This window comes from Cordyceps javanica, chromosome 3 (genome assembly GCF_051103115.1).
Source record: "Cordyceps javanica chromosome 3, complete sequence".
Taxonomy (NCBI): domain Eukaryota; kingdom Fungi; phylum Ascomycota; class Sordariomycetes; order Hypocreales; family Cordycipitaceae; genus Cordyceps; species Cordyceps javanica.
In genome coordinates this window covers 4,497,891-4,511,027 of record NC_139297.1, presented here as the reverse complement: position 1 = coordinate 4,511,027, position 13,137 = coordinate 4,497,891, and the positions used below count along the sequence as shown (strand labels likewise).

The 13,137-nt window shown below is 53.2% G+C and overlaps 5 protein-coding genes across 5 annotated transcripts; 2 read left to right on the top strand and 3 right to left on the bottom strand.

The window, feature by feature from the left end:
• Positions 1–74: 74 nt before the first annotated feature.
• On the top strand, positions 75–2,438 carry V2A60_005547 (tyrosinase family protein; the record flags this gene model as incomplete). The annotated part of the gene is made up of 8 exons (XM_083256857.1): positions 75–277; positions 343–419; positions 479–561; positions 616–663; positions 729–1,076; positions 1,140–1,294; positions 1,354–2,206; positions 2,271–2,438. The coding sequence occupies 8 exons, from the start codon at positions 75–77 to the stop codon at positions 2,436–2,438; spliced, it is 1,935 nt and encodes a 644-aa protein (XP_083112983.1).
• Positions 2,439–3,233: 795 nt separating this feature from the next.
• Positions 3,234–4,958, top strand: V2A60_005546 (protein kinase RIO1; the record flags this gene model as incomplete). Its single annotated transcript, XM_083256856.1, has 1 exon — positions 3,234–4,958. The coding sequence occupies one exon, from the start codon at positions 3,234–3,236 to the stop codon at positions 4,956–4,958; it is 1,725 nt and encodes a 574-aa protein (XP_083112982.1).
• A 726-nt stretch (positions 4,959–5,684) lies between these two features.
• On the bottom strand, positions 5,685–8,334 carry V2A60_005545 (transcription factor domain-containing protein; the record flags this gene model as incomplete). Its single annotated transcript, XM_083256855.1, has 7 exons — positions 5,685–5,782; positions 5,845–5,954; positions 6,009–6,893; positions 6,990–7,193; positions 7,247–7,534; positions 7,588–7,828; positions 8,241–8,334. 7 exons carry the CDS (start codon positions 8,332–8,334, stop codon positions 5,685–5,687), a joined length of 1,920 nt encoding a protein of 639 aa, XP_083112981.1.
• Positions 8,335–8,675: 341 nt separating this feature from the next.
• On the bottom strand, positions 8,676–10,297 carry V2A60_005544 (chromate transporter; the record flags this gene model as incomplete). Its single annotated transcript, XM_083256854.1, has 3 exons — positions 8,676–10,007; positions 10,065–10,112; positions 10,184–10,297. The coding sequence occupies 3 exons, from the start codon at positions 10,295–10,297 to the stop codon at positions 8,676–8,678; spliced, it is 1,494 nt and encodes a 497-aa protein (XP_083112980.1).
• A 467-nt stretch (positions 10,298–10,764) lies between these two features.
• V2A60_005543 (uncharacterized protein) lies at positions 10,765–12,664 on the bottom strand (the record flags this gene model as incomplete). Its single annotated transcript, XM_083256853.1, has 3 exons — positions 10,765–11,145; positions 11,218–11,841; positions 11,900–12,664. 3 exons carry the CDS (start codon positions 12,662–12,664, stop codon positions 10,765–10,767), a joined length of 1,770 nt encoding a protein of 589 aa, XP_083112979.1.
• Positions 12,665–13,137: the final 473 nt, after the last annotated feature.

The following is a 13,137-nucleotide window of genomic DNA, read 5'->3' as shown; positions in this document are numbered from 1 at the left end:
TCTAGATGGCATGTGCCAGTCTGGAACAATTACCATGTAGCTAACCTCGAGACGTGGCACGGAATTACTTCAGCATGCGACTACAGTTGAGCGTTTCCAGCTTGTTGCTGAGCCTGGCCTGTGTGGTCTCGGTATCGTCACTTGATCCAATCGTAGAGGGCACCACCGGAGCTGTTATTGGTGCTTTGGGTAGCGCCGATGGAAAGCCCCTCGCGAACGGCAAAGTCTGTGTGAGACAAGACATCGAAGCTCTTGCAGCCGAAGGCGGTCCTCGATGGCAAGTTCAAGCCCAGCACCCACAATCGGGGATCAAGTAGTTGGTTAGCTAATACGGTGCTGCAGGGAGCTTTTTGTTCGATCCTTGCGTTCCATGCACGACCGTGATCCAACACATCCAGAGTCCTTCTTCCAGATTGCTGGTAAGGTGTTGGCCAACGCTGAGCGAGAGTCGTACGATTTCACTAATACCCCAGCGCAGGTATACACGGCCGGCCATTCATGCCATACAACAACGACGGACCAGCAAACACTACCAGCTGGCAGGGCTACAGCCCCCATGCAGTAAGCTTCATTCTATGCAGAGACTCGATTGTGGCGCGTTAACCCAAGATACAGGAAGCTTTGTTCTTAATCTGGCACCGTCCCTTTGTTGCTCTGTTTGAGGTGATATATCCCGGACTTGACTGATTCTCCTGTGAAAGCCAAGCTTACAAATCATCTCATCATAGCAAGTCATAGTCAAAGAGGCCAAGGCGCTGGCCGCGACCTATCCTGAAGAGCTGCGGCTTACTTACCTAGAAGCGGCTGAGAATCTGTGCATGCCATACTGGGATTGGGCCCTCCATCAACGACTCCCCCAGGTTGTAGTCTCCGAAACGATCGAGATCAAGGTTCCCACCAAAGACGGCATGAGTACGGAGATGATTGACAACCCGCTCTACACGTACAAGTTCCCCGAAGAGGTGAAGCAGGGCAAATTCGGAGAATTCAATGCAACAGCCGGTCACAGCCTCGGGTGCGCAAGCTCTGCTGTTACCAATGCAAACCTCCTCGGCGTTGACTACAAGAGATCCCTGGTGAGTTATACACATGGACCCGAATGCTTGGATTTTGCGATTTTGTCCTAAACCCATTTCTAGTATAAACTCTATTCAGTGTCGCCAGATTTTCGCCACTTTTCAACGACTGCGAGCAACGGCACCAGCCTCGAGGCCGTGCATGATTGGGTTCATTGGCATGTCAGCTGCGGTGGCCAATTTTTGGAAACCGAATACTCTGCATTTAATACCATGTTGTGAGTTTGCTGATAACCCGCCGACTCAATGCCAGACCCTTTGCTAATGCATGTGCCAGCATGCTGCACCACGCCAATGTCGACAGGCTGTGGGCGTACTGGCAGGCCATGCATCCCGATGACTCGACCATCGGTAGCTCATACCCGAGCCCTGGCAGCTTTTCGGTCCCAAAGGGTACCCCTATTGATATCGACTCTCCGCTCTATCCGTTTAGACAAATTAGTGGCGATGGGCACACACCGCGTACGGTCAACAATATTGCGACGTTTGGGTACACCTACGAGCGTCTTGAGTACTGGCACATGTCGGAAGAGCAGTTGAAACATGCGGCTATCCAGGTCATCAACTCGCTGTATGGTCCTGATGGGAACGGGAAGCTTCCCGCGCCAGAGCAATCCGCCAGCAAGCCGATTAGCAGCAAGACATCGACGCAAATTGTTAGCACGCAGTCAACCCAGTCTCAGTCTGGGAAAACCAGCGCCCCGGCGCCAACCTCGCAGTCTACCGCTTCATCAGGTAACGTCACTGTCGGCTCGGCCACCAATTCGTCGTCACCGACCAGCATTGCTGCCTCTTCTGTGTTGCCGAGTGTGGCAGTTTCTTCGTCCTCGGTTTCAGCCGGAATGGTCCCACAGCCGAGCTTGGTCAACTCTGAGATACAATCAGAGTACAAGAGCATCTCTATTGGTATTTCTGTCGAGGTTACTCGGCTCCCCGTTCGCCCATGTATCCTTGAGATCTCCATCGGCGACCGGCGCGTCGGTGGAATGCCTGTTATGAAGATGCCAGAAGAGGGCATCGTTCACAGCTCGATCTCTGTAGACGAGAAGATTATGGCAGAGCTGGGCGACATTGCGCATGTCGAGCTGGCCAGCAAGATCGCGGCGCAGCTGCGAGTGACGCTTGTCAAGGTACGAGTTGACTGACATGTTGTCGAAAAAAGAAAACAAGATGTACTGACAGAGACTGAATCAGGTCGATAAATCCACAATTGACGTGAGCCAGCTCTCCGGCATCGTAATCAATGTCGAGGAAACCGAAATGGTGGCACCAACGTCGAACTTTGAGCTGCCCCAGGCGGTCAACATCAGCTCTTTCGTAGTGATGGAGAAGCCAATTCTGGGCTGTGTTCGCGTTCAGTGAGAAATTTTTGAGGCCGAAAAGATGATATCGACACTCAGTCTGTAAAATCGTTACTTTCATTTTAACAAAGTTGTAACTTTCACATTCCCTTTTATCTCATAGATAGTTCTACTTAGCAGCTCTCTTTTTGTAATTCCCTCCCAGACTGTTTTCGATAAAACAAAGTTTGCCTATCAAGACTCTCATGCAAGGAAAATTAAAATATTTACAGCGATCAACAGAGTTTACGAGTGTGTCTTGACCTCATCCGCCAGTAAAGTGAAGCGCCGCCGTGAAGGTGGGCGGCTGTAGTCACTGCGATGCTTATTACTGAAATAGATGGTAGCGTGTGATTTGCTTTCAAAGAAGGAAAGAAGATCAAAGAAGAAACCCCGTTTACACAAAATTCTTGGTGACCCTTGTCTTGCTCCTCGTCCAAAGCTTCTCGTCTGCGAGTTGGCTGCCCAGCTGCTCAGGTACTCGCCGCAAGGCGCCTGTCCATCAGTAAGTAGTCAAGTACCTTGATGAGCGCTCGAATGCCCTAACCTGATTACCTTGGTGAAAAATAGTCATTAATAATAAAGCCATCCTCCACAGTAACTTTTCATTATTTTTAGTGCCAAAATCTTCGCTTCTACCTACTTCCAGATGTTCCACTTTGGGCTGCCATCCAGCCATCCAGGCCTCGACCCCTCCAAAGAAAAATTATCGCGATAAGATAAGAACAGGCGGTCTCGTTGTCTACATACAGCTTCTTCAACCCCCCACCATCATACTTGTTCAGCTACTCTCCTTGTTCCTTCAAAAGCAACCACCATGTCGGTTCCTATTGATGCTACCGCATCACCTGCGGCGCCTCACGAGCCTCCATACACATACTCTGCCAACAATGGCTATGACCGCCACGCCGAAGAGATCCCCGCCGAGCTGCGCATGCGACAGGATGCCCCGCAGTCGACGGAACACGACGACGACGACGACCTCGACGATATCTTTCGGGACGACGACGACGGCGACGACGACAACAACAACGTGGACGATTTAGACAACGCTGACTGGGATGGCGCCTCGGGGGACCTGACCAAGTCCTTCAACCGACAGAGGCTGCAAAACAACAATGGCGGCGGCGCGCCCGTCGCGCGCGGCAACCAGCAGAAACCCTCAGCCAATACCTTTGCCAGCATCGACGACCAGGTATCGGCCCTCTCCAAGCACGCCGGCAAGATCCGTCTCGACGACGTCAAGCAAACCGAGGACAAGACCAAGGACAAGGCCGACCGCGCCACCAGCGAGCAGGTGCTCGACCAGCGCACGCGCATGATCTTGCTGCAAATGATCAACCGCGGCTTCGTCAGCGAGGTCCACGGCGCCATCAGCACAGGAAAGGAGGCCAACGTCTACGGCGCCGTACTCCTGGACGACGACACGGGCGCATCTACCCACCGCGCCATCAAGGTCTACAAGACGGCCATTCTCGTTTTCAAGGACCGCGAGCGCTACATCACCGGCGAGCACCGCTTCAAGAGCGGCTTCGACAAGGGCAACAACCGCAAAATGGTCAAGCTCTGGGCCGAAAAGGAGTACCGTAACCTGCGCCGCATCCACGCCGCGGGCATCCCCTGCCCCGAGCCCCTCGCGCTCAAGCTGCACGTCCTCGTCATGGGCTTCCTCGGCGACCGCAAGGGCTGGGCCTACCCGCGCCTGCGTGATGCTGTGCTCCAGGGCGATGACGTCGACGACCAGTGGCGCAAGCTCTACATCCAGCTTCTCGGCTTGATGCGCAAGATGTACCAAGTCTGCCGCCTTGTGCATGCCGATCTGAGCGAGTACAACATCCTCTATCACAAGGAGCAACTATACATCATTGACGTATCGCAGAGCGTCGAGCCCGACCACCCGCGCTCGCTCGAGTTCTTGCGCATGGACATAAAAAATGTTGGAGACTTCTTCCGCCGCAAGGGCGTCGACACTCTGGCCGATCGTGCCATCTTCAACTTTATTACTGCTGGCGACGGCGCGACGGAGGAGTCCGCCATGGCCGAGGCCATCGAGAAGCTGTACGAGACCAACGTCACCGCCGAGGACGAGGACCACGCTGCGCAGATCGAGGTCGACAACGAAGTCTTCCGCAACCAATATATCCCGCAGACTTTGGAGCAGGTCTACGATATCGAAAAGGACGCCGCCAAGGTCCACATGGGCCAGGGCAAGGACCTGGTCTACAGCAACCTGCTGGCCGAGCAGGTCGTCAAGGACGGCGGGGACGACGGCGCCGAGGCGGACATTAGCGGCTCGCAAAACGCGGACTCGGACGGCTCGGGCGAGGGTGCCTCCCTGCACAGCGACGAAGACGACGACGACGACGGCGACGAGAGCCGCTTCGAAAAGGGAACCCCTAGAGGCCGACGCTTCGAGGACAAGGACGAGAAGCGCCTACACAAGCAAGCCGTCAAAGAGGCCAAGCGCGAGAAGCGCAAGGAAAAGATCCCCAAGCACGTCAAGAAGCAGCTCGTGTCTAGCACTTCTAGAAGAAAGAAATAAGCCGCCAAAAGAAAGTCAAAAAAAAACAAAAAAAAAAAAAAAAAAAAAAAGCCAGAAGAGACAACAGTAAATGACACTTACTTGATGGATCAGTGAGAAGCATCTTTACGCGATGGGAATGAATAGTATTGCATACGTTTTTTATGAAATCACCTTTATAGACAAAACTACAAAACAGCATGGACTGGCGTTATTTGGGAATTCAGCTCACGGGCGGGTCTTTGACTTTCTCTTTATCCGTGGTGACGAGGTGCGGGATTCTGACAATGGAAAATGAGGCGGTTCAACAATTTAGCCAAATCGAATGATGAGCACACGCAGTCGTCGGGAACCTGGTCGTCTTGATATGCCCAGGGGGCCGGGAGGAGAATTGGTCGGTTTATGCACGCAACCGCGACGCTGTAACCGCCTCTCTCCTTGTGCCGGGGTGCATCGTTTCTACCACCCGGCGATCCGATCAGGGCACAATCAATAGCAGTCTTCCAGACTGCGAATGCTGATGACGATCAAAGAGAGCGCTGACGATTTGACTACGCAAAGGAGAGGAGCCCCCGAAACAGAGACACCCGTATGTAAATTTGATCTTCGGACTAGTAGCCGAGAGACAAATGGATATAGAATGCCGTTTTCTCTCAACACTCTAGTTCATACTTCCGAAGTGCCCGTTTGAAATCACATAATAGCACACTTATATACACTGAATATATGAGGCAGTCCCGCTCCCGCCTAGAAATACAATTGATGATGCGGTTGTCCTGGCGGAGGCTGCGCCAAAAAGTCAAAAGTCATGGGCTCGGCGCCCGGGTTCCAGGGATCGGGCGATTCTGTTCAGCGTGCCGTGTTAGTATTCAAGTTGGAGTGGCGAGTGTTCAGCGGCATCATATACCTCCCCAAATGGATTCATATAGATCCATGGGTGCCATCAGCTGTGGCCCCTCTGCGTTGAGCCCGTCAAAGCCAACCGGCATCGGTACTTGCGGCGGTGCAGCAAGAGCGCTAAAGCGTGAATTAGATTTTAAAGCCCCGAAGCAAAAGAGAGGTCGTACATACTTTTGAAAGTCCTGGAGCGATGCGCCGTTTTGCATCTCTGCCATTGCCAGGGCCGCGTCCTCGCGTGGATCTGAACCAGGCGGGATGGCGCGGTACTGTTGATACAGAGGCACGCCCTGGACCCCAGGAGGCAGCTGCATTAGTGGTGTGCGGGTGCCGCTGCCACCTGTAGACGAATCACCGTCGCGCTTAAAAGTGTTTGTTATGGTACCGTGATCGTAAATGCTCTTCAGTGCCGTGAGCGCACGCCATAGCGGGCCAGATAATTCGATATCCTTGTCAGTCCGGATGACGTGCGGCTCGGGAGAGCTGGCCTCTTTGGCGGCAGTAGCTGAGAGCGCCGCAATGAGATCGCCTTGCAGCTGCCGCACCTCCGGGTCCGCTCGTGTATCACACAAGATGCCCAGTAATAGGGCAGACGAGAGCCCATGATACGTGAAAGCCCAGCTTCGTGTCGGGATAACGGACAGCTGATGCATAGCCAGAAACATCTTGACCGTTTCGGTGAGGTTCACTACGCATCTTGCCGCTAGCGTCTTTTTTTGTTCCGGCGCGAGGTTACAGTTTCGTCGGAGTGCCGGTCTGCAGGCGACTGAAATGACAAAAGACGTGTGCAGTCGAATGGCAAAATGTTGTAGACGATCCAAGGCCGTCTTGCACTTGTCCTTGTCCTTCATATGCGCAGATGCTCGAGTTCGTAAAGCTTCTACTGCGTCGCAGTTTTCCACTATCTCTGCGTACGAAGGTGCGGCCATGGCGTCTGGATTCAGGCGCCTCGATATAATCTCGATTAGATGATACATCATTTCAAGATATGCGTACTCGCCAGTTGAAGATTGTGATCTGACTGGAATTGAGCAACTAGGGAAGTTTGTCATGGGGGATCTTGCCAACTGTCAGCTTTTAACCATTAAGATGCCGGACGATTCCCTCGTTTACCTATCAAAAGAGAGTGATGTGAGGGTATCGTGCCATACGCACTTCCACCACAGCTTCCTTCGTGTCATCTCTTTTGTGTTGGGCTCCCCATTTTCGTTCGTATCAGGAGCATTGGGCCGATGAAGTCCTAAGGACTGTGCTAGTCGACAGGTAAGACCGGTGAGTGCCCAGGAAGCTTCAGCCTTCATATCATTGAGGAGGGTAAAGCTCATGAGGAGCAGTGCTTGTATGGAATCGAAAGACGGCCTACGTCTCGCATGTCAGAGCTGCTCTTTCACGAATGGGCATACTCAACTTACCTTAGTAAAAAGTTTGCAAGGCGGAGGAAGTGGAACGATATTTGGAGGTATTTTTGAGAATCGCGAGTACGAATGTGATATGGCGACTCGTGGTACTGGGAGCCTACTGCCAGAACCGCAAATAGAATGGCTAGCCAGGAAGCAGAAACAGGCCGCGAAGATTTGTTCGGCTTCGACGCATTGCGGGAGCGTTCCTCTAGATAGACCATGAGCTTCGACTCGAAATCGTCAATGTCCACCACGAATCCCCAAAATGGTTGTGGAATCTCTTTGTAGGATCGAAATAATCTGGAGTTTACGTCAGCATAATGCGCAAGTAGCGAGCTGGCGCGAGGGTTTACTTCATAACCTCCCGATCAGACGGCAACTCGGTCGAGATATCCTGCGCAATGCGATGCAAGTGATGCTGCGACATGAGCGGAAAAGGCGCGGAGTTATCTAGGCCAAGTATGGACCTCATGTCTCTCCGAATGTCCACACTGTCGTTTTTGTCGCTAGATGTTGACTGTTCACGTAATAGCGCTGGAATGCTATTCTGGCCTACGTAGCGGTCGCTGACCGGCTCTGCTTCATCAAGAGTTCCTATTATTCTTGTTAGCAACATATACACGGGTGATTCGAATCGAGAAAGCATACCGATGGCTCGCGGCCAGCTCTCTTGCCGATCCGACTTGTGGGATGATTCTGGCTCCAGCTCCTCTGGCTCCGAGTGCCGTCTCTTCCTGCTAGTAGCAGCCGACGAAGCCGCGTTACTGGGTTTGATTGTTGTTGCTGTGCGATTCGGCTTATATGAACAGAGTTGTGGATGCTCACGCCTCACACAGTTTTCACACGGATGCTTGTTATCACATTTTACTTTGCGCTGACGGCACGGCCAGCAGGCGGTTCCTAGGCGAGACAGTCAGATGAGTTTGAGGCCAGCTTTCCAACCAATCTAGATGCTAAAAATTCGCATAGCTAGTAGACACCCGCTGGGCGCGGCTTGTGAGCTTACCGTAGCGCACCTTACGGTGGGAATGGATGATGCGGCTGACCTCGTCCGGCGTCAGGTCATTGACGCCGCCATCTTCACCCGGACGGTCGGCCATGTTGCATCAAAAGTCACGCGAACAGCCTACTTTATGCCCTCACCAACAAATTTCTGGATACGCACGATTCCGAGATCGCGAAGTTGGCTCGGACGGTGCGGAGGTGGCCCAGTGACACGATGCCGAAAGCCGAGAAAGAGCGGCGATTGATGAAAGAGTGGGGGAGGCGTTAGATGAGGCCAGAGGGACAGTGCGTGACGAGCATGTCCTTGCACTTGACACTGTGTATTGCGCACTGTAACGCGCAACTACACACTACATACATAAGCATCTCTGCATGAGAGCGTTCACGAAAGCCTCCCCGTATGGTAGAGTCTAGTCGAAAACATCATAGTAAATTTTTAGCTCGACACAATTCCATACCAGATCAATCCCATCACGCAGCCGAGCAGAATAGCAGTAGGCGGGTTCACACCAAACCAGTAGCCCCCAACGTATGACGTTGCTGTCACTACTACCCACCACGGCTCGACTGCCAGACTTGTGCCTTGCTGAAATCCCTCTGCAATGTATCCAATCTGCCAAATCCTATACACAGCCGTGTATATCAAACCCACAGCAATGGCATTGAGACCTTTCAGAAACGACTTCACACTCGGCGAGCCGCGCACGGCGCCCCAAACACCCATCGTGCCGTGTACAAGGACGAGACCTGGAGCAAATATGCCCACGAACCCGATGACAGCACCCAGGATCGGGCTGAAACCGTTGTTCCGGGCGACCAGCGCACCCAGGTAGACAGCAAAGTTGAAGTTTGGACCAGGAAAGCTTTGCTGGATCGCCAAACCAATAAGAAAGTCGCGCGGCAGCACCCAATTCTCCGCGACCACGTACTCACGCAGCAGCGGAATGACTACCGGCCCACCACCAAAGATGATGGTACCTGCAAGATACATGTTGGCAAAGAAGCGAAACGCGAGTGACTCTCGCGCGGGATTGTCTGTGCCACGGAGAACTATGACGGCAACGAAGGAGGCCAAAAACAGGACTATCACACTGAGCCCAGTTCTCCATGACATCTTGAGTTGATGACTTGCAGGAATAACCCGGGTACGTGCGTAACTGTCCTCTTGTGTCCGCACGGGCAGCTCTCCTGCCGTGGGTATATCGTCACTCACCACATCATGATCCGCAGTCAAATCATCTTGACGAGTGCCTTGAGCACTGAAATTACCCATCGCCGCATGTGTCGTCTCGGTCTCATCACGGGGTACACGGCTGCTCCGTGTGATGACTCTGACGGCAGCAGAAAACGAGCCGTGGAGCCATCTCAAATCATGAACGATGGCAACAATGCCCCCTGCCGCCATCAACAGAGGGAAGTACCACATTGCGTTGTACAAGAGCCCTGCCGCAGCACCCCCGAATACCAAGAGTCTGGTCATCTTGTCCGTTATGGCCTTCTCCGACAGCTGCACGGCGGCCAACACAATGATTCCCACCGTCGCCGCGTTGAGCCCGGACAAGAGCGCATACACCGGCCCGGGCAACGAGTCGCCGATGCTGGATACTCCAAGAGCAAGGCCAAACATCCCCAACGCACCTGGCAGGCTCCAGAGGAAGAATGACAGCACGGCAGGCAGTATGCCATCATGAAGGAGGTTGATACAGTAGTGCATCTTCGTACTTGCAGGTCCTGAGAGAGCTTGAGAGACGCTAAAGAGCTCTTGGTACTGTGCAGGCAGCTATTGTCAACACGTTGCACGCGGTTCAACGAAGATGCTACTTACGATTTGCTCATCGACCCACTGCAGCTTTTCGACGTACAAAGTGTGGAACTGTCAGAGTCAATGTTTCGATTCATTCTACATGTCCATGTAGGGAAAAAAAAGTAAATACAATGACTTACAATCTTGAAATGCACTGGTGGGCCGCCGAAAGAGGTGAATCCGAGGCTCCAATTCTGTTTCGCACTGCTCCATAGCCGCTGTTTGAGAGTCCGGTCTGTTCGGTGTATAGCCATGGGTGCATTCATTCAGCTGAAGCAGTTAATGGGAGGAGGATTCAAGGTTCAAGTTTTGTGAGCTTTCAAATTTTCTAGCATTCACACTTGGAGTCCAGGTCTCCCGTATTGCGCAATTGAGTGGCTTGCAGCGACAAGCCGGCACATGCACGTGGGCTTGGCGGAGCTCCAGGCAGATCCCTCCGCAACGGTCGTCACTGGCTCATAGCAAGAACAAGACGCGCGAAAGATGAAAAGGAGGTTTAAGTAGTAAGTTATTAGCACAACACAGTAGCTTGATGATGGAGTTTCAACGAATGTTCAAAGCCAAATGTACCGACCCAGCCAAAGATCTCCGTCCTTGTCTAGATCATGTCGTTCCCTTGATCCAACGCCAAGAAAAACAGAGAAAGAAAGTATGCATTTAGAGTCCAACGCCAGAGAAGAAGCAAAAGAAAAAAAAAGGACAAGCGCAAAACGCTGTGACGTTAAACAGCGCTGCCAATCTTTTCGTAGGTCGGGTGATCGGCCAAGGGCGCAGAGCCCTTCCGCCGCCAAAAGTAATTCGCAATGTAGAACAGCATCGAGATGCCAAAGATGGAGCCGCCCATGGCGCCGGCCGCCGCAGTCGCCTTGACGGGGGGGTTGATGGTCGTGATGCCGCTGGACTGCATCACGGCCTTTCCGGTGCGCATGTCGTACACGAACGAGGCTCCCATGACGTCGCCGCCGGCCGAGATGGCAGCGGCGCCAATGTAGCGGCGCGATACCGAACTGTCCAGCGTGATTTGGGTCTCGAATCCGGTGCGGTTCGCCTGCGCAACCACGTTCTTGTAGTGGCTGACGGTCTCGGCGCTATCCGAAGCAAGCTGGCCAAAAAAAAGTTAGCAATCCAAACGCTCCGCAACCCCCCCAACAAGCCAAGGGGCCCGCCAACTCACAATAGCCCACTGGGCGACGTCGGTGGCACCGTTCCAAGAGACGTAGACCGTTGCGCTCGAGGTGCTCCCGGAAGGCGCGTCAACCGCGACGCTCGGTGGCCAGGACGGCTCGCCCTGCCACCGGTGACGGCTGACGCGGTAGGCGTACATGCCATCCTGCAGCCCGGCGCCGAGGATGCCGCGTTGGACGTCCATGACGGGCTGACCAGCCTTGTTGTATTCAACAAAGGATGGGTTGTCACCCCATGCTACCATGGTGTGGCCCTTTTTGAGCAATTGCATGCCGCCCATGTTGCCAGAGTTGACTCCTTGCGGGTGGAAGTATTCCCTCACAAGCTCTACCGTCTTCTGCTCCTCGTCTAGCCTCAGACGCAGGCCTCTGGATGAACAGCTGCCCTTGCAGTATTCCGTCGCGCGCACGTGGTTGTCAAATAAAACAATCTCGTTGCTACCGACCAGTTGGGCATCATGCTGCCAAGCAAAATTGGTCGCGTTTCCGCCGCTCAGATCCCTGAAATCGCTGTTCTTGCCGCCCAGAGTCCACAAGACGTGACCGTCTTGACCGTGAATCATGGCGAGCATAGAAAAGTAGCTACTAGAGATCAAGTAGTTACCGTCCTCTGACTAGAGTGGACTGTAAGCATTCCGCGTGAGAGCCAAGAAGAAACCTCATCTCACATACCTTTTCGACAGAGCTGAGGTGGAAGAAGTCAAATCCTGCAGGGGAGCCGACGCCGAAATTCTTTTCGTACTTGGCAAATGAGTCGCTCAATTTAAAGTGCCTGCTTGCGCTCCATTCAAAAATAACCTTGTTTGTGGCTGGATCTATCTCTTGAAAGCCACTATCCTGCAATGGTGCTTCCGTCGGCCCTCCGACAGGGGAACAATCGAAGCCGCCCACCGTCTCATACGTTGCCAACAGAATTGTGTTGTCGCGGGTCACCCGCATATCGGGCATCTCATTTCGCATGTTTCTCGATCCCTTGGCAGTGAAATTATACTTCAGCTCATACTGGCTGTTGTATAGGAGCCAGTGGCCGTCCACGCTGCTGTTGCCACTGGGGCCTTCCCAGAAGGTGAGATATTTCGTGCCATTAAATGTCTGGACCGACGACGCATAGACTTGGTTGTATTGCTGATCTGCGTATACAAGACTCAGATCCTTGCCGCTAAGGATCATGGGTGCTGCCTTTCTGTTTCCGTACGAGGCGCCAATAATAAAGATGTATGACGAATCATCCGTCTGGGTCTTGTCCCACGAGTTGACCTGCAGCACGGGGGCAATCATATCACTCGACCGGAATCGTTGCTGCGGAAGACCGTTTGATTCGTTGGCAAAGGCCGTATAGGCAGAGCTGTCGGAAAAGTTGGGCCGGTCTGCGACGGCTGCCCCGAGGGAGAGCAGTAACACCGCCGTTACAGAAGAGGTTGCACGCTTCGATTGCATCCTGTCACCCCAGTCCCAGTCGTGTTGAATGTAGTAAAGGAGAGAAATTGGTGTGCCTGGCCAATGTTGCTCTAGTTCAGAAAACAGGATCGAACTCGGGTCCGGCTTCGTAAGGAGAGAACACACCCGCCACCTACGTTAGGCCGTAATGTCAATGAAGTCGGTTTCTTGTTATCGCGTTGTCGTCTTATTGAAGGAATGACTTGCCAAGGCAGAATAATGCAGGAATCAGAACAAGACGCAGACGACCAAAGGAGCGGCGAAAAGCGGCGACATACCCCCGCATGCAGATACACAGAATAGCCCCAAAGCCAGGGAGATTACTTGGAATTACTTCAATTATTGTTCTATCCCGTAGATGCCATACTATCAAAATGACCGTGTTCATCGTCTAGGTCTAGCGTGTGCCGCCAGGCCCGCTCGCCCCAGGTACCCAACAGGGAGGGCTCCTGGAGGCAAAAGGGGGGAATCGT